General features: G+C 37.8%; 1 protein-coding gene across 4 annotated transcripts in view; it reads left to right on the top strand.

Annotated features, from left to right (window-relative positions):
- The window catches only part of FRY (FRY microtubule binding protein), a 247,907-nt gene that overhangs the window by 175,490 nt on the left and 51,726 nt on the right, over positions 1 to 20,691 (top strand). For all 4 annotated transcript variants that reach the window (XM_055802396.1, XM_027792033.2, XM_055802395.1 and 1 more), the window contains 10 exons: positions 1,062 to 1,161; positions 1,475 to 1,646; positions 3,370 to 3,626; positions 5,581 to 5,727; positions 9,676 to 9,844; positions 10,591 to 10,681; positions 12,435 to 12,517; positions 15,638 to 15,788; positions 16,335 to 16,438; positions 19,930 to 20,115. In XM_055802396.1, the coding sequence (XP_055658371.1) occupies positions 1,062 to 1,161; positions 1,475 to 1,646; positions 3,370 to 3,626; positions 5,581 to 5,727; positions 9,676 to 9,844; positions 10,591 to 10,681; positions 12,435 to 12,517; positions 15,638 to 15,788; positions 16,335 to 16,438; positions 19,930 to 20,115 (1,460 nt within the window). The remainder of the gene's footprint in view (positions 1 to 1,061; positions 1,162 to 1,474; positions 1,647 to 3,369; positions 3,627 to 5,580; positions 5,728 to 9,675; positions 9,845 to 10,590; positions 10,682 to 12,434; positions 12,518 to 15,637; positions 15,789 to 16,334; positions 16,439 to 19,929; positions 20,116 to 20,691) is intronic.

Genomic DNA, 20,691 nt, shown 5'->3' with positions numbered 1-20,691 from the left:
AGTCCACTTTCTATCAAGTTTGGGGGTTTTATTCATATTTGAAAGCTGTTAACAGTTTTTCCTCTACCATCTACCAACATGTATAGAGAGGCCACTACTTAAACTGCTTGTAAAATGAGGAGTAATGTATGTCATTGCTGATGTCCGTCTTTCTACAAAGAAGCTACTTCCCTTACTTTTTTTGTTACTATTATTTTCTAAATTTAGTGGAAGGACAAAGAGACAGGTGTAGAGGAAGGACTGCAGCTAGTATTTGGAATTACCAAGAACGTCCCATGCTGTGCTTGTGTTTGCTCTGTTTTTTAACACTAAGATGTCCAAATAGGTATTCTGCACCTATCCAGGAACACAGTAGCTCACATCTATAACAAGAAATAGATGGTTCACAATTGAATCAGGTGCATTTACAAATCATCAAGGAAAGTGGAAATTCATTTAGTGAAAATCCAAATATTGTGACATGAGAATTGCTTTTCTGGCAATATTTTCTTTAAGTTAACACTTTAATATGTTTACCCTTACAGTTAATATTGACTTTATAGATAGTGGACTTTTTGAAGTAGTTCTTCATGTTTACTCCTCAAAAACTGTTTTGATAGAACTGTCTAACATCTGGGAATGTTCGTGTCAGAGATAGTGTCTTTTCTCCAACGGGACTGTTTTAATTGTAGCTTGGCTTAAGAACTATTTTGTCCCTGGAAATTTTCATGCTACCCATCTTCTCTTATGGGTGTTGGCCTGTTCTATAACAGTTTATGTTACAAATGAAAATGAATTGACAGTTACAGAGACAGGTATTGCGTTTCTCACTGTGGGTAACTCAGAGCATTCCTAAGCATTAGCCTAAGGTAATCAGAAATAATCCTTTCTTTCTTCCCATTCACCAGACTGCCCTTTGATCAAGCAGCATGTATTTGTAAGGGCTCCCTTTCATATTCTGGTGGTAGAACAGAGAAAAGAAAGATGGCATTCTCTTTAGACCATATTACAGAGTAAACCAGAGTGAATATAATCTGCATTCCTCACCAACATTCACAAAAATGTACTGTTTATTCTTCTAGGAACTATCCTTTTGATATAGTGACGCTTTTAAACTTGGTGCTGTTCAAGGCATCTGACACCAACAGAGAGATTTATGAAATTTCCATGCAACTTATGCAGGCATGTATCAGCTATGTTTTTTGTCCTCCTATCTTTGGGGGTTTTATGTGAGCTTCTTATAAAGTACTGTTTATTTGCTTTCTAGTTTTGTTTTGAAAACAAACAACTAGTTTTATCTTGGCTATAAATTCTTACAGGAATATTTATAGAAAAATTAATGGAAAAATATTAGCTATGGTGTCTTTCAAGTTTGGAGAGTGTACTCTGAAGCATATAGATCATTTTCTGGTATCTAAACTTGAAACACTGACATTTCCTGAATTAATGAATTTTTATTGTCTCATTACTTTTGGCTTTTTTTTGTCTTTTATAGATCCTTGAATCAAAGCTTTTTGTTTATTCAAAAAAGGTAGCTGAGCAAAGACCAGGCAGTATCTTGTATGGTACACATGGTCCATTGCCACCTCTTTACAGTGTCTCACTTGCCCTGCTTTCATATGAACTAGCAAGGATGTATCCTGAACTTACGCTTCCACTTTTTTCAGGTACCTGTATCTGTTTGACTTATCAGCTTTACATTTTTATACAAATGGTAGACTGCTAAGACATTTCCACCTGTGAATAGCAATTCTGTTTATAAATTTAGCTTGACCCGGTTTCATTCTGGTTCAGGTCAAATCAGATTTAGAAATGCAATATATATTTCCTAGAGGTACTTACACAATGTACAGAATAGCTATTTAAAAACCCTGTTTGGGGAGACTGTGCCATTTGTGTCATCTTAGGGTAACTTTGAAATTACAAAGGCCCTGAATTAGTTAAAGTGACATTGGCAAACTCTACTGTAATAGATGATACTTGTGAGGATAGAATTCTTCATTTTATATAAACATGACTTTAACTTTGGGAAGATAGATTGCATCTGTCCGGTTTTACCAATGATTCAAAAGACTCTGAATGAGTGGTCTCTACCTTCTGTTATTTGCCCCATATGCAAGCCTTACTATCGATTTTATCAGAAGTACATTTTGTCAGGGTTACTGAAAAAAATACTGAAGAATCAGACCTGTAGGAGCACCATTCAGAATATGCCCACTCTGAGACTGTTCCTGGGAACAATGAAGTTTTGAGATGTATCTCTCTTTTAATCTATCTAATGCATTGCTCTAGTTTTTATACAACAGAATATAATGTCTGTAATCGTGGGAATTCTTACTGGCTCTTAAAATCCCTTTCTGTTGTTTTTATTCCGTCTGTAGGGGCTAGAAGAAGGGTCAAGGAACAATACATCATCCGTTTCTCAGTGCCCAAGATACCATAAATAACTGTTGTAGAAAAAATTCTGATGGCTCATTTATCTTAAAAAACCCAAATGTTGTTCATTATTACTGTTACCATCTATTCATGTTGCTGTAGTGGCTCTGTCATTTAAAAGAACTCAGATACAGAGTCCCAATCAAAGTCCCTTTTTATACATCTGGAATCATAAGGAGGGAGAACAGTGTATGTCTTGAAGATTTTTAAATACCAGGCAGCAAGGAAAGAGAGGAAATGTTAACTGTATTGATTTTACAGAATAGTTCTGGTAAAGAGAGCTAATGTGGTTCACCTTGGCAGGAAGCCTGTCACTGTATTTCTTAACCCAGATTTTCCAAATCCCTTTCCCTTACTTTGCAATTCTTCTTTTATAAACTATATAAAGTGCTGTATACAAGCACTCCTGGACTGACAGCTGACTATTAATTTTACAGGCCTCCCCACAGGAAGTAAGACTCCTAATACATGCAAGATGTTTTTGTAAACTTGGTATAATAAGTGCCTTAAGATTTAAACTATACCTTAGAAATGTGGAGGTTGATGGGGTGCTTGTAGTTCTGCAGAACACTCTTCAGTGTTCATTGTAATTCTCCAAAAGCTCTGGAAATTCCAGAATAACCACCAGTAACTGAATTATCCTTTTCCCTCTTTATGGACATCCATTTCACTTAATACATAATATGTCACAGTAACAAGGGGTGACTTTCTGTTTCTAAGCCCAAACTATGTTAGTTGTTTTAGACAGAAGACCTGACCAGTTGCTTGCTGTTATTGAGCTTTAAATTAACATTTCTGTTCAGGAAGCTCAACTACATGTTTTTGTATGCTTGTGGTTTGCAAGATAAAAACTATCAAGTGGTCTAACACATGGCAGAAATCTGATTTAAACCATGTATTTAAGGTTTCTTTCATAAACTGATATGTTGTCCTTTTCAACTTTTACTATTTTAGAGGTAAGCCAGAGATTTCCAACAACACATCCAAATGGAAGACAGATCATGCTTACCTATCTGTTACCATGGCTTCATAACATTGAACTTGTAGACAACAGACTGCTGCTCCCTGGTTCAAGCCCTACCACTCCAGAAGATGAACTGAAGGACAAGGATGGGGAAATAGCGGTCACAAGTGGACTAAAAGGCAATGGCTGGGGCTCTCCTGAGGCCACATCACTGGTTCTTAATAATCTCATGTACATGACAGCTAAGGTAAAAAAAGCAAAACAGACAAAACAATCTGTAAAACAATTCCTGAAATACTCAAACTTAGGTTTCTTAAGCAAAAGGTACTTGGGTTTTTTCTCTCTGATCCCAGAAATTTTGCATCTGGAACAGTCTGTTCTAGTCAGACACAACCTTGTTTTTGGAAGGAATTCCTTCAGTTTTTCTTTTAAGGACAATGCTAAAACTGTTATCTCTCAAAACATGGACAAAGAAAAATGTTTTACCCTTTTAAAAAAAAACAACTTAATACTTACAGCATTAAAAATTACTTACAGAGGAACTAAATTCAGTTCCCTCCTGTATCACCTCCTGGGTTAATGTCTAAGGTTTATTTGAGGGTGAGAATGAGCACCTGGAATTTGTCCTACTGAAGCTCTTGTACTTGCTAGGAAACACTTCAATATTCTTTAAGATAGAGAAAAGGAAAACACTATAAATTTCTAAGGTGCTAGTTAAAGCATTCTTTTGTAAAAAGAAAGCTATTTTACATCTCAGGTCCTAAAAAAGGACATGGGATTCCTTTTTTCCAGTTACTGTTTCATGTAAAATGCCTGAAACAGCTGGTGAAGAAGGTACTGGGAATCCATCTTTTCCTTCTCTTTGCTGAGTTGCAGGCTGCTATACCAGTGTGCTGTGCCTGCTCTGGCACTGCTTTTGCCAGATTCAGTACATACCTCTCAACTGCTAAATACATAAACCCCAGGAAGTAATGCATGGGGCCTATGTCATACAAGACAGGGTGCCTCACGTATTCTAACCTGCTCAGGGTTAATCCTCTCTCGAGCAGAATGTGTGTATCCATGCTATATAGCAGTTGATTCTGGATCTTGCCTCATGCTGAGGTCCTGTAACTAAAACAATTATTATTTTGGTCGCATTTTGTCATATGAGCATGGCTGACATAATGCGGGGGCTGTGGTTCAGCCCACCAGGAAGTTTTTTTGATACTTGTATATCCAGGGGATGATACTGACTCATGAATTGTCTGATGGTACAGTCTCTAGGATATTGTTAGAGGAATTTTATGGGTTGAAAACAGATGTGATGCAGACTCACCTTTACTGCCTATCAGCAGCAATTCTCGGAGTAAGTTGCATCCAAAACCACACAAAGTGTTTGTTCCAAAGTGAACAAGTATGCTTTCTTCAAACCATATTGATTGAAGAACTACCTCTGAGGCTGTACGAGTGATACTGAGACTGGCATCAGGCACCTAGAAGTGCCAAAGTAGAAGACAGTAGATGTAGATGCCAGTGACAGTGTAGATGTAGCTAATATGTATTAAATCATTTTCAGAAGAGCATGACCTGCAGATTGCCACTCCTCTCCTAGCAGAATGTCAGTCTGTGCAGTGCTTAAAACACTCTTCTCAAAGTGGGAGCCAGTAGCATTACATAGGGAACGGAACAGCTTCAGTTCTGCACTCCCACATCCTGGATGCATGCACTAACCACTTAACTGACTGGACAAAAGGAAGTCATTCCTATAACCATGTCTTGCAAAAGGGAGCAAAAGCTGCTCATTTTCATTGCGAAATGCTTAATTCTGCTAGGATTTACTCGGGAAAGAGTTGCCAAATTGTTCACTACTGTGAAGGCTGAAGCACTTAGGTACAGACATGCAGAGCCAGAACTGCAGTCGCTTGAACAATGGTAAAGATGAAACCAAATAAGCTGCTTGAATTTAGGATCAACTTTTGAATTTACATTCCTGGAAGCTTTCTTTTTATTTTTTTTAAAGCCCTTCTGTGAATCTGAACCTAAATACGTTTAAATAGAATTTATGCTTTGGAGGCTATGAGGTAGCTTTTGAAAATACTGTTTTGTCACTTTTTACAGCATTTTACTGTTGATTTTGCATAAGAAAATGCTCTAAAAGAGCATGCCTTAGTTTGGAGATCTGCATATTTCAAGAAATGTATGCCTATGATCCTTTGCAGTACGGAGATGAAATTCCTGGACCAGAGATGGAGAATGTCTGGAATGCTTTGGCCAACAATGAAAAATGGAGTAACAACCTTAGGATAACACTGCAGTTTCTCATTAGTTTGTGTGGTGTTAGCAGTGATACCATCCTTTTACCTTATGTAAGTGTTTCCACTTTATTTTATTTACTATTAGCTGCACAGGTTTAAATGAAGGTAACAGATGTCACCTGCAGAAAATTAATTTCTGTTTCAAAAATAAGAAGTACCAAAGTATTCCCTAGCACACTGTACAGCACTAAAATAGTGAGAATTAGCCAAGAAACTGAAATTCAAGAAAAGAATTGAGTAGTGGGAATCTCAGTCTCCACCAGCAGAGCACACCTCATTTCAATCAAGAGGTGGGCATCTCTCAAGCAAAGAGGAGCTTTGCATGTCTGTGTAAGAGGCCAGTAACAGGGCCTGGCCATAAATTGCATGAGAATGGATGAGAAAAAAAATTAGAAATATTTTTTCGTGTCAGAATTACATAAAAATATGCAATTTATATATGTATTTAACATTAAAAAGGCAGAATGGATGTTCAGAGGTTAAATAACTTGCATGAAGAATGAAGACAAGTAAAAATATTAAATGCTTATGATTTTTCTCAGTAATCAATAGTTTACAAAGCTAGTAGTTAAATTTGGAAAGTCCTTTAAATAATGGATGTTATATCATGAATGGAACATAACACGCTATAATCTTACTAGGTTTTTTGTTGTAAAGATTTAGGCATTACTTCAGAAAAGTGTGTAATTTTAAGAAAGTGCTACATTCTCTTCTCCTTTAGCAGACTAAGACTTTCTGTGGGACACCTCAAGAGACACAAGATAGCTAACATTTATAAGCTTCTTACCATATCAACTTTTGTCATTGCATGGCTGTCAAGAATTATATAACTGTTCCTGCAATGTGCAAGTCAAACTGTGCAGGATATTGTTATTATTCAAGTTAAAATAAAATCAGGGCTGTCTGAGAAAAGCATGATAGTCCCATTCCCATGTTCCTTATTGCTCAGTTGCTGGGTGAAACAGAATCTAAATTTAGCAGATTTTCCAGCACAATTATAATAGGCTGGTTTATTAGTTACCCTCTTCCTATTGATTTCTGAAATAAATTTGGAATTACTATTAATTGATTAAACTTACTTAAAAAGCCTCATAAACATACTTCATTTACAGCTGCTGAAATAATACTTCACTTAAAGTGTTTATGATAACTGCTATGCATAATAAAATAAAGGAAATATAGAAGCCTGTAAAGATTTTCAAGATGTTGTTACTGTACCATAGACATCCTGTTGGTTTCCTTTTATTTGTATGGTTTCTTGTTCTGTGTTCTCAAATCAGTGCATATATATGCAAAGTCATCATGGCCTAGCTAATCCAAAGAGGAGAGATTTGAAAGTGGAGTTGGTGTAAGAACAAGCTCAAGGTTTATATGAGAAGAAGGCAAAGGGGTTGATCCCAAGAATGTTGAGGATAATAAAGATGTTTCCATCAATTGTGACACAGTGGCAGAGGCTCTCCGTTCAGTGTTCACCGTGCTTTGAGCAGGAGGTTAGATGAGAGACCTCCCAGGTTCTTTCCAACCTGACTATGACAGACTTGGGATTGAGCCCAAAGGTGGCCTCCATCAGGAGGAGCTTTCTTGACAGAGAACAAGTGGAAATCACAGAGATAAAAGATGATGTGAGGGCTGTTGTTGTATTTTTGACAGCTTACATAAAGGGTTAGGGGCAGTTTCCTAAGAGGAAGGAGTAGTCCTACGCTGAGTGTGTGTCTCACTCCTGAATATGTATAACCTGATTGGAAATGCCTGATAACCCTGTTGCCTCTTGCTCAGGAGCCCCTCATGTACCTCATCCCCCCATACAGATACTTGCCAACCCAGAGATCTCAACACATCTTTTTTCCAAAACTGTTGCCATCCCACAGCTCTAAGCAGCCTACATCAAACCCCCTTAGCACTTCTTTCTTCAAATCCTTTCCAAACCCCCTTGCCTTGAAGCGTTGGCTCTCATAGTCCTGTCCTCCTCCAGGACAAGACAGTCCTCTTACCCCACAAAGAGAGAAGTAGAAGTCTGTTTTGGCATCACCAGCTTTCTCTGCTCAGCAGCTCTTATTTTGCATGTGAGACTTTTCTGCTCTCCCTCCCAGGCTTCCAGTGGCTGTTCACAAGACAATCAGGTCTTCACTGGTGGCAGCAGCTGACAAGGTTCCTATGTTTTGTGCCACCCTGTTAGTCTGTGATTTGTAATGCTAAGTTAAACGTCTGATTCTCAGATTTTGCAAAATCTGAAAACATTTTCAATTTCTGTAGAAAGCCTGACTGTGTTTATGAGTCACCCCTTAGCTGATAGCTTTCTCTGGAGCAGGAAAATACTCGGGCTTATCACACACATCTGCTCAGTGTTCTGATAATGCCCTGGAGTTTACAGAAATCATACCTCACTCTGCTAACTACACAAGACTGCTCATACCATAAACATGTATCTTCCATTATCATGTAAATAACAAACACACATTACCAAATAAAGATAAGTCGAACAGTTTATCAGCACTGTTCCAGCTCACCTGGGCTCTAAAGACCATGCAGTTGCAAGATCGCCAGTTTACCCATCTCCTTTTGGAACCCTCTGTGCCCGAAGGCAGTCACCAGCTGCTTCATGCCTTCAGCCATCTGTTCTGCCTGTGCAGGTCCAAGCCAAAAGCATGTCTGACTTACATTTTTTTATTTTTTTTTAATCAGCTAAATTCATTGCTTTGTCTCTTATATTTCCTTTAAGCATTTTTTCCCAGTGTCCCAGTGCGAATTGCTGAGCTGTCCTTTCTTTCACATATGTACTGAAAGACTTCTCAGAATATCTACAGTTCAGAAACCTCTTCAGCAAAGACACAGTGTAGGGAACATGACTCCTGGGGTGAAAGAAGCTGAAGTGGCACTGTCAGCCCAACTAGAAATGATCCTTGGAAAGGAGGTGGATTTATATCTGGAAAGCCCCTGGGAAATTCTTACCACAGTAAAAGAGACTTTGAATATGTGCATTTTCTCTAAGCCAAAGAAAAGGAGAGAGAAAAGGAGAAAAGAAGCAGTCAGGAAGTTATTTTAGTGGAGGTATTTAAGAGTGTAAGCACAGCAGTACTTGGTGAGGCCAACAGGCAGTTCAGTCCAGTGTATTAGCTCCATTCTAAGCATCTATTTTGGGACATCTTTATAAACAAGAAGGCAAGCAAACAGGGATGCTTCCCCATATGGTCTCCTAGCTCCAGCAGTTTATGAATCAAATGTTTTTGAGCCAGAGTCTCTGCTTTTAATAGCTATCGCATTATTTTTTCCTCAAGAATTCAGTTGCATTTGATCTGTGTCTCAGCAGTCCTCATTGCTGTGGTGCATACAGTGAGATTTGAGGTCTTATTAAAAGATTTATAGAAATTCACAGAATTTCTATAAACAATACTCTCAAATTTTTCAAATCAGGATGCATGAATTCTATATACACATTTGCTCTGCCTTTCTTCCATGTGCTATTACTTTGATTACAGACATAAGTAGCTACTCAGAGCCTGGCTTATTCTTTATGGCTGCAGCTACCTCTTTCACATCAACTGTATCTGTAAATACAAGCATGAAGATTTGAGTGGATCTAGCTTTCTAGATGAGAAGATTGTTCCATTCAAGAGTGTGAGGTTCATCTTCAGTGGAAGTCACATACTCAAACTATAAATCCCTGAATGTGATTGAGAGTTAATACCGATATCCTTAAAAGATAGGTACCAAATGGGGGGCGGTGAGGGGTGGGGGTGGGGGTGTTGTATATGTACCTAAACAGCTCATTTCTGGCTGGTAAACAAAAACAGACTCACTCTGCTGGGGAAGTTACCTTGATTTCAAAGTGAGCTGTTTTATTTCTGTACGAACAAGATGGATGCAGTTGTGTGGTTGTGGTGTCTGTCCAGGAGTAACATTTGCATTCTGAGCCTTTTCAGTACTGCAGTGTAACATGTATTGATCTCTTTGGAAATTCACATTGGACAGAGTTTAATAACTTGCTATTTTCTTCTTTAGATAAAAAAGGTTGCAATATATCTGTGTCGTAATAACACTATTCAGACAATGGAAGAGCTTCTTTTTGAGCTTCAGCAAACCGACCCAGTGAACCCAATAGTCCAGCATTGTGATAATCCTCCATTTTACCGTTTTGCTGCCAGTAACAAAGCCTCAGCTGCAGCTTCTGGTATGACCTAAATATACTTTTCAGTTATGCTCTCCTGCTCTTTTGGGTCATTGAAAAAAGCATCTCTTACTTTTTTACCCGTTCAGACCTGTGTGTATATGAAGTGCAAGTTTCAGGGCCTTGTTGCGTATGTAAAATTACAGGGTTTTTTAGTTCCTAATGTTGTATATGCTTCATAAACATATGCTTAATTCTCTCAACTATTCTAACAGGATGTTAACAATGTTTAGTGCTGTTCAGAACTCATATGAGATGGTTCTTCTACCACTAGTTTCTCAGAAAAAGAAGTAATCATCAAAGCTGTGATCACAAATACAGTGGAGCAGAGTTTCCTGAAAACTGAGAGCCTCAACTCCGGCAATTCTGTTTTCGAAGGCCTAATGCTATTTTCAAGCTGCAGTAGTCAAAGATATTTAAGAGACACCAACTCCAAATTTAACCTTGTCAGTGTTTTGCCAAAATCTTGGAAAACAGTAGGCTATGTCACCTTAGAGTGAGCTTAGTTTAAGAAGTGGAAGAGCATAATTATGTTCATCTGTCCCTCAGAGCATGTAAACTTTACACCATTCAGCCCTGCAAGCAGGTTCTGGTTTGTAGAGTTAAGTGTTCATTCATCTGCACAAGTGTTTCCAAGATGATCACTTTGACTGTGGCTGCTATAAAAAATTTAAGTCATAGGCTTTTATTGCTTTGCAAATACTGTCTGGTGCATGTAACAGGTGTTCTTATTGACATCTCATATACAGGAACCACCTCCAGCAGCAACACTGTTGTGGCTGGCCAAGACAGTTTTCCTGATGTAGAGGAGAACAGAATGGTGAAAGAGACTGATGAAAGGTTTGTGGTTTGCTGGGTTTTTTTCTCCAACGTGTATGTGTTTTCCTAGGCTAAGGGTGAGATGCTGGACAAAGTTCTGCATTGTTTTGTGAGGAGCTCTGATGTTCAGGCTGATCCTAAGTGGCGTTATCCCAGTAAGACCATTTTAAAATGAGTGTATGTAAAAGTTTTTTTAGAAAAAGCTGTTCACATGATTCTAGTTCCTGCCTGTTGTTTAATAATACATCACAAAGAAACATCTGTTAAACCTACATTAAATTAATAGTGCCAAGTAGATTGCCGTTTTGTAGGCATTATCCACAAAGGAGAAAGAAAATCAAGAGTGTGTACCACATAATGACTACTAAAATCTTTGTGAAAAATCAGGTTTGACCAGACCTTTTGATTTCATAGACAGTGAGTAAAATGTAGTATGCAGATTTGTATCCATGATTGCAAGGACACCTCCTTTGTCTGGATAAAATATCTTACAGAGGAAAACTGTAAAATATTTTGCTTAGAAATCATATATTCAGTTTAGTCCTTTGCTACTTATGGTACATACTGAAAAATGATGAATGAATTAATAAATGCAAAGCTTAAGGGCCATCAGATCCTCTAGCACAGACAGATATATATTTCTTCTCTCGCTGAAACCCTCTTATTTTTGTAAGAGAAATTTGAATGACTTCTAATAGCATTAATCAGTAAGTGTAATACTATTATATTAGTCTGTTGTTACTGATCGTTGGTAGTATCACTTCAGTAGTCCAACCCACCTTCCATATGTTCAGGGCTTAGAGGTCCAAAGAATTACGTGAGCAAACTTTTCTGTACTTCAGAACCTTTTGAAATGCTTGCCCTCTACCTGTTACAAACATGAGTAGCATTTTGCCAAGTGAGTTATGTCTATCTGCTAATTTCAATGTAAGGAAGAAATGGCACTTATCTTAGTACTAAGATTTCAAACTGAAAGTAAAGATGACTCAAAGTGATGGTTTTCAGCATATGCACTAGAAACATACTTAAAAGAAAGATAAAACTGTTTCTGCTCTGGTTTACTTGTTATTATTCTTTAGTTAAATGTTTATGGCCATATAGTTTTAAGTTAGATTTTTGTTTAAGTTAGTTAGTTAAGCAGGTAAGTTAGGCAAACTTAATCTCCTCCTATACTTCAACTGTGTTTTCAGGGTTTCTTGTCTTATGTGAATTTTAAATGTGACTCCAAAAAGGTTTTTGGCATTCAAATCTGCCAGAGACTGTATGATAAAAATGAAAGGAAGATTACAATGTTCTGATACTGGTATTCTGATTCCTGCTGAAAGACTCGTCAGAAAAAAAAAATAATTTGCCTGAATTCATTGCTGGCATTTACATTATCAAAGACACTAGAAGCTGTAAGTGCATCTGCACTTCAAAACCAATGTGTCAGTCTTAGAAGGTCTGTTAATATTGGCTTCATGAACAGTTTATATCTCAGTTCAGCCTTAGCACAGTTTCTTGCTTCGAGAAAATCACACATTTGCCAGCATGAGAATTTCTCCTCTGCTAAATTTTAAGAGTTTGTGACACAGGAGCACACTGTTAGAACTTCTCAGAAACTGGCTGTAAAAATCTTCTTTTGTGGAAAGAAACAGCATTACATTCACATTGCCGTCCGCTCGCACATAAAAGTGCATGCTTAAGGAAATGCTTGTTTTTGTAGAGTAAACACGTAGTCCAGATGTTTAATGTCAGTCTGTGTTTTTAATGAAGATTTTTCTTGTATTTGAAGGTTCAGTAATGTAATCAGAGCACATACCCGACTAGAATCAAGATACAGTAATAGCTCCGGAGGATCTTATGATGATGATAAAAGTAAGTTCTGTTACTCAATTTGATGAAAATTTGGTGGTTTGGTGGGAGGGGAAAACATTCTTATGACTGATGGAGGCTCTCTGTATAAACAGTAATGTAGCATCACCATACAGGGAGTATCTTTATTTTGCCTTCATAACTTGTTTAATTAATTTCCTTTGTTTAACCTGGGCTCAGTCAAACCTATTTAAAGGCCAGAGAACTTCACAGAAGGCAGCAGCGGAGAATCCTCCAGAGTATCATCTTGAACCTTTTGTACATGGCAAGGCAAAAGACTTCCAAGAGCATTACAGCAAGTACTTGGAATTGTGCCCTTCACCAGTATTTCCCTCCAAATCAAGTGCTGTTATATGAGCATGAAGAGGAGATTCAGGAGTTTCCAAAATGAGGTCTTATCCTCTTTAGGTTTTCTCTGCTGTCTGAAACCAGTTTCTGGCTGCACTGTGCAAACCTGTGCTAGACGGGAGAGTGAGATAGGGCTTCAGAACACGCTTGTTCTTTATGTATTTCTGCTAAACGGACTATAAATGGACACTTGATCCTCAGCAGAGGTTCCAAAGAGAACCAAGATATTTCTGTCAACTGTTGAATGACACTGTAAATTTTAGGAGTTGGATGGTTTGACTTCATTTCTGGAGTGAATTGTAAGGAAGCCAATTTACAGATTTCTATTAGGCCCTAACCAAATGTAAAAAAGGCAAGACCTTTTTTACTTTCATCTCTCACTTAATAAAGCCAGGTCAAATAATACAGAGGCCATAATGTCTTCTCTTGGTGCTATGGACACTATTTTGGAACAGTATTTTGACTTAAAAAGTAAAGATTTTATATGTTCTTTATCCAAGTATTTTTTTGGCAGTACTTCCCTGCAAAAAATGGAAACACTGTCAAATACAATACGATAAGATAATTTGATGTATGTCAACAACTATTTTTCATAATTGTGAAGCACAGTATTTACAAAATATTGTGTATGTGCATACTGCAGTATTTAAATACACAAAAAATGTGCCACATATTAAACTCAGTGGTTTTTAGTGCACTTGTTTTTCTTATGGCTTTCCAGTGCTGCAGCTACTAAAAATTCTTCAGCAGATGTTAATTGGAGCACCAGTGCTAATCTGATCTTCATGAGCAATCTTTTCAAAACAGAACAATGTTTATATTATCAGAACATTCTTCATAAGTAGCTGGTTTTGACAAGAGCTTAGAGCAATAAAAGGTTAAAAAATACTGAAATTTTATTTGCTCTTTTGGAATGTCTCCTCAAGCCAGCGCCCAGATGTTTTTTCCTGCCTGTACCTGCAAGGCTTATAGTACTGTGAATATTTATGCAAGGTTTCCTTCTCACAGGGGTTCTTTCCACAAATATATGAATACCTAGATGTGAAGTGAAATACACTTAGCTACTGACATTTATAGAGAACTCTAAAAAGAAAGAGGAGTTCTTACACCATTTGTCATTCTACAAGATAATTAATGCAACTTCCATTAAGAAAGTGCAACTTACTCCCTCTGGCAGGCAGCCCAGGCTGCAAAGGAGTTGGTGGTATGGCTTCTTTCTTCTGTCCAGTCTACTTGAGTGGACATGTACTGCTGAGGATATAAATAGAGAACACAAATCCACAGCACAGAAACTCAGTTGTTCAGGCAAAGATTGTATGTTAAGGTGCAAAGTGCTTCTTTTTTTTTTCTCAGTCTGCACATAAACCTGTGAAAACAAAAGCAGTTTTATGTGAAACACTTAAATTGATAGTAATAAATAGTGACTGTGCAGTGCTTTTTATGTGGAAAGCATCTGGCAGACATCTGGTTAATCCTTAGAAGATGAATATGTGAAAATAATATACTTTGCTACATTATTATGTTGATTTATTCTTCTTTATCAGTAATGAATAAATCATCCTCCAGAGGATGAGAGAAATAAGTAGAGGTCTAAATCATAAAAATCTAAAGTGCTTCTTGGAAGACTAATGCTGAAGAATGGGAATGTTAAAATTATTTTAGTAGTAATTGGAGGAGCAGCTACTCCATTGAAGGGCTCCTGAAGGTCTGGAAACCTGAAGTCCTTTTGTCAGAACTGAGGACTGATGTGCATCAGGGAGAGCTAACTCTGCTGCTTTTGTAGGTGTCAGAACAGTTTTGTTTCCTGTGGCAAACCTGACAAGCACCAGATACATGCTCTTAAAAAACGGAAAGTGCTGAGAGTTTCAAACCTACCTAAAATACAAAAGTGTAACAAAAAAACCCCAGAGCAAATAATTATGCTCTCATTAAAAATCCACAAAGGACAGTGTTTGGGCATATGTCAAGAACAGGCCTGCAAAGGACATTTTCCATGGCAGTGCATCACAGACTGCCAGCCCTGGAAAGTAAGAACTGACCAATGGGAAAATGGTGAAGAATGAGAGGGACCAGAATACAGGAGAGATGAACAAAGCTGTGCAGCTGAGAGGAGACAGAAAGTGGTGGAAATACCTTACATGACCCACATCATTGCAGATGAACAGGTGAAAGAAAAAAGTTATTGCTCATTAATATACAGCAGCTGTCATACTGAAGCAAAGTTAAATACATCTTTGAGAAATTCAAGAGATAATTCATCCCTGTTGAAAGAAAATTACCCTGAAGATGTTTTTTGCATTCCTTATGCCTCCTTCTTAATTCAGGACATTAGACTTCTGTCTTTGTAGCATTGCTCTGTAGGGCACTGGTGAGGAGTTGCAAGAATGTGTCACTGGTATGCGGCTCCTTGCAACAGATGGCTTCTGACAGCAGCTTTGTTGGCTGAACTTCTCTCTCATTTTTGAAGAGAAAGTCTGTTGCTTGTTGCTTTGTGATCTGAATCCAAAGCTACTAAGTGACAGCAGGGATTCAGCTGCAGCTCCTACCACTTAGTGCTGTCTGCCTGGAATCTGTTTAATTTCCAGCAGCGTGAAAGCAGGATTAAAAATGCATCACTTGTTATTGAACACAGGAATTTGCAGACCTCATGTCATCTTACCACATTATTCCAAGCAGCTGAGCTGATATGTTAGTATAAACTCTCTTTTTATTATTTCTCAAAAATGAGTAACCAGACTTGTTTTTTATGCACTCTTATAATGCTTTTCCACGCAGATGATCCTGTTTCTCCATATACAAGCTGGTTATTGAACATTGTTGAAACCAAACAACCACATCCCCTGCCCATGCCTTACAATGGAGGGTGCTGGGCACCACTTGTGGACTACCTCCCAGAAACCATCACACCACGGGGACCTCTTCACAGGTGAGCAGTTTCTCATTCTGACATTTCAAACAGTAAGATGCTTCCTCGTACTGGTTAACCAACACCAGTCCCAACTGTCCCACCACTCAGAACATCTGAAAGTCATAGCTTCAATTTCTGCTAATTTCCAGTGCTAAAATTACCATGCAATGAAGGTATGTAGTTCTACCAGAAAGCCTATTTACAGTGTAGAGCATCACTTTCTGATAAGAATCTAAAACTGAAAAGGAAAATTTATCTTTCCCAAGTCTATGTGGCTGTTATTCATAGCACTTTTCCCCCTCTTGATCTTTTATTTTAACTAGGCTGTGCATGTTCTGGAATTCTTCTTTTACATGATTTGTATTGACAGTAATAGTTTTCTTTTCAGAATGAGTACTTACCTGCTTAATACTGTAGCCAAGATGCTCCAGCATCAATCATACTGAGAAGAAATGCTACAAGTCCGAAAATGTAGAGATTGTTTATTTCGTCAGAAATAGCCATCATGTTACTGTTTTCCTACCTCCAAGAGGTTTCAAACTGATACTGTGATTTAATTTCCAGGTGTAATATTGCTGTCATCTTCATGACTGAGATGGTAGCGGATCACAGTGTGAGAGAAGATTGGGCTCTTCATCTCCCTTTATTGCTTCATGCTCTCTTTTTAGGTAAGACCAACAGAACAAGAAATATAGTATGAACGTACTCCTGTCCTTTTAGTTCAGTTTTGCTGAAGCTGTAGAGGTGTGTTTCTTACATGTTCTTAATTATGATTTCCAAAAAAAAAAAAAAAAAAGAAAAAAAAAAGCCTTAGGCAATTACAGTCTGTGAATTAGTCTCAAAATTTTGAAGCTTTTGAATATTTAGGCCAATTTCACCCAAAATTGAGATCTGGGTAGAAATTTGAAGATGATTGACTTCCTAAAATATCTCTAAAAAAACCATAGGCCCTGCTGTGAGAAAGGCAGAAGAAACCCAGCCTTTGTACAGCCTGGTTTGTGATGGGCAGCTGGGCAGTCAGCACATGCCTTAGACCTGGACTACACACACCAGTGCTGTCTCTTGCCTTTGCAGAAAGTATTGTGTAAGAGGTGAGATTGCTGTACTGCAGAGATAGTGAAGGTAGGACACAAACCACTGGAAAGCAAGCTTCATTAATTTCACTGCTAATGGAATACTTTATCATCGGTGTCTTCCTTTATATATCTGAGCATAGACGCACTGCTTTTTCCCCACTGCTGTGTCTGTTCTTGACTGTAACACAGTTCAGCTGGAAGGTGATACCTTCCTTACCCTGGCACTTAACATTATGAAAAGTGAGTGGCCTGATTTTTTAGCACACAAGCATATTTAGCATTATAAAGCTATTCCCTAACTTTCATGGTTGATAAATAATGGTTTTCACAAACAAATACAGCCACACACTTGTGAAATAAATTTATTATGACTGGAGTCCACTTCTCATTCAGCCACCATAGTTACCACTAAGTCTATTCACTGGTAATTTTGGAAGAGTCTGTTGTTCAGTGGGCAAAAAAGATTAAATTGGGAGGTTATAGCACACCGGTAGAATATATGTGATATATTTCAGTATATAGTTGAAGAAGATACCTCATTCTCCTTTTCAGCTATGCTGTTACCAACTGTTCTGTTTGAAATATTTTTATGAAATAGGAGTTTTTGAAAAATGCACACTCATCAAAAACTGAAGTTTTGTATATTAGTATATTGATTTCCACAGACTTCTAATGAAACACAAGAATAACAGCCAGGACCATGTCAGATGGGACTTCCAGGGTCAGTTTCAATACGACATTTTACATATACCCTCCACTTAAAAGTTAAATCTATTTTGTGGCTGCCCATAACAAATTTTACTTCTTTTTTATATTGCTGGAACTTTCTAAGTATAAGAGGAAACTGAAAGAAAACTGGATAAGTGTGTGAATCAAATCAATAACCATCAATTGATCAAGCAGCGTCTCTAGTATGATTTGTAACAAGCGTAAGAAAACTGGTACTTACAGATAGAAATTCTTACAGGAATAAATGAATAAATTAACACAGGAGTAGTATGCGGCAGCGTGGCCACTGCAGTTAAGACGGCTGTAAGGAGCCATTAGGGAGCCATGCAAATATTCATATGCAGAAACAGAGTTATGATATTAATCCATTATAAAAATACCTACTGATTTGTTCACACAATAATGTTTCAACATTACAGTTTTTCATAAGAAATAAATAGAAATTTATAAATACCATTTGAAGTAATCCCTTGGTTAAGAAATCTCAATTCTCAAATGTGAAATTAAAGTTAAATGTAACTGGTCACTAAATGTAATTGGTTTAGTGGTAGCTAAAATGAGATCACAGCTTCCAGGCTTCAAGTTCAGTTTCTCTAGAGCTGTTGTAGCTCCTGTAGAAAATGTTTCTATGTTTTATAGTAGAGCTCTGTTGTGATGGTGTAAGGAAGTTATGCTACACGTGTTAGCCAAAGGTATGAATGTGATTAAAAATTAAGTATTTCTGTCCTGTTGGAATGTGCACAGGCAGATGCATCTGGCCGAAAAGGAAACTGGAAACTGGTATGGTGGCTAGCTGAAGAGCCTGTATTCTTCCATTTACTGGAAGGAAGTGAGAAAATACTAAAATGAAAGAATTTTGCAATGTATGTGTGTTTAATAGGCTGTTGGATGGTTTGTAGTACTGATTGTGAAGTAGAGAGGCAGACTGCTGGTGTGAGCCTGCCTGTCTCAGCAGTGCATGAAAATCACTGCTGTTTTAAAACTGTTTTGCAACCCGTGTGAAATGAGTTGAGCAGCTAGACTTCTTTCCCATGGAAATGTGTCCACATCACAGAAGTTTACCCTCTCAGGAACTCTTCCAAGTTAAAGAAGGGCCCAGCACTGGAAAAGCACAAAAGCTGAACTGTCCTTCTCACTTCATAGTCTATGTCAGTACTTTAATACAGCACTGGGGTTTAACAGGATTTCAGTGCTGCCAATCTAGAATTTGCTTTCAACTAAAAGAACTTTTCGTATCCTTTTCAGTGTATGTTAGAACAGGGTAGGATGGGTTCATTATCTCCTGGCAGGTGGAAGGAAATGAAGAAAGGAGAATAGGAGCAGAAACCCGAAGAAGCTGAAAAAGAGGTGGGCACGTTGGCTGTGGTTCTTTTGGAGGAGGTTATGGGCAGATGAGCAAGAGCAAGGATCACAGGACATCCATAAACCTGCCCATAGGAGCCAAAGACACATTGTTCAGACTGTGGCAGTATGAGCAGTTTCATTTTTGCAGGCCAGACAATAACCAGCATGACTGGAGTATATTAGAAAATACCTGACTTGAAAGACCTGTTGGCTGCTGCCACTTAGAGTAACAAAGTAGTTGCTTTTCAAAGAGGAGTATGTCCTGAGAAGAGAGGAGCTGAAGAAGAAAACAATTCCATTTTTCAGTACTGAAATTGCCTCTAAATGGGAGAAAGTATTTTTAAATATCTTGAAAGATACTGAAAGAGAATTGAGATTACTACCACACAGTGCAGTTTATTTTACAAACATGTTTCCTTTATATTTGTAATTTATGAACTGTTCAGGCTGTGTTAAAATCTTGTAAGAGCAGGAGTGCTAATGGGATTGGAGTCTTTCAGTGCTAGACCTTCGGTTTCAGTTCTGTACCCTGAGCTGGTGGCTAATTTCTCATGCTAGTCACTGGTATCTGAAGTTCTTTTTCAAGGGGTTTTGTCTCAGTTCCTTTCTTAATAAATCGGCATTGACCTCTTACAGTTTGCACTTGTAAAACTGATGTCTGTGCAAGAAAGCCAGATACTGAGGTAATCAATGTAATTATAACTACCATCAAGAGTTTCTCATCTTTTAGGGGTTTTCCAGCCCTGTCAAATTAACACTGCAGTGAGACAGAATGCATAAAGTTGTATTGCCACACATTCTTTTGTACCTCCGGTATGGGACCTCAGTCTGTAAACTGAATATACACCTACTTTCAAGTAAAAACACTAGTAACTGTTATCTAGATATACTGCATATTTTGTTTGTTTGCACTGTTGCCATGAACTGCCTTGGAATTTTTGGTATTTCTGGAATGTGTACTTGTTTATTATTACTTCATATTCAGTGATTGCTGTAACCTTTTCTTTTAGGTCTTGACCATTACCGCCCTGAGGTCTTTGAACACAGTAAAAAGTTACTGCTTCATCTTTTGATTGCATTGTCTTGCAATAGCAACTATCAAGGCATTGCATCAGTGCTTCTTCAGACCAGAGAGATGAATGAAATCAAGACTCTGACAGTACAACCAGCATACTTACCTGAATATCTTTATACAGGTAATAAAGCAGCAGAAAAAAGAACATAGCATTATACTGTGCAGTTTTTGAAAGTAGGATGTCAAGGTTACTTTCCTAAAATATAACAGTTTTGATAAAGTAGTAAAGTCGCAAATATGAATAGTTCCCATTAATATTAATTCCATGTGAACTACCCTAGAGATGCACCCAAATTATTATTAGATAACTTTTCATGATAGTGAGAAAGCTATCTGATGTAAGACAAAATATATAATGTAGAATTTTAAACATTAACATGGCTAATAACTTCCTAACTTCCCCCTCAGGGAGCTGGGACTACTTTAAATGAGGGCAATCACTCTTGAGCCTTCAAAAGAAATGAATAAATAATTCCAACACAGGAAGAGCAGCAAGAATGTGCAGTTCAGATTTTCCATTATTAAATTAAATTTCACATGATATACACCCTCCTTTATATCACAGATAAACTTCATTTCTGTCCTGAAATCTGTTTCTGCAGTAGGAGGCTTACTTCAGGCGTCTGCTGAGATGGGTGTTCTATTAACTTTGTGCAGTTTACCTGCTTTTAAGGGGTTGGTTGGGAACATTTTGTAG

Source organism: Falco peregrinus, chromosome 4 (assembly GCF_023634155.1).
Source record: "Falco peregrinus isolate bFalPer1 chromosome 4, bFalPer1.pri, whole genome shotgun sequence".
Classification (NCBI taxonomy): Eukaryota; Metazoa; Chordata; class Aves; order Falconiformes; family Falconidae; genus Falco; species Falco peregrinus.
This window is presented reverse-complemented; position numbering and strand designations above follow the sequence as displayed.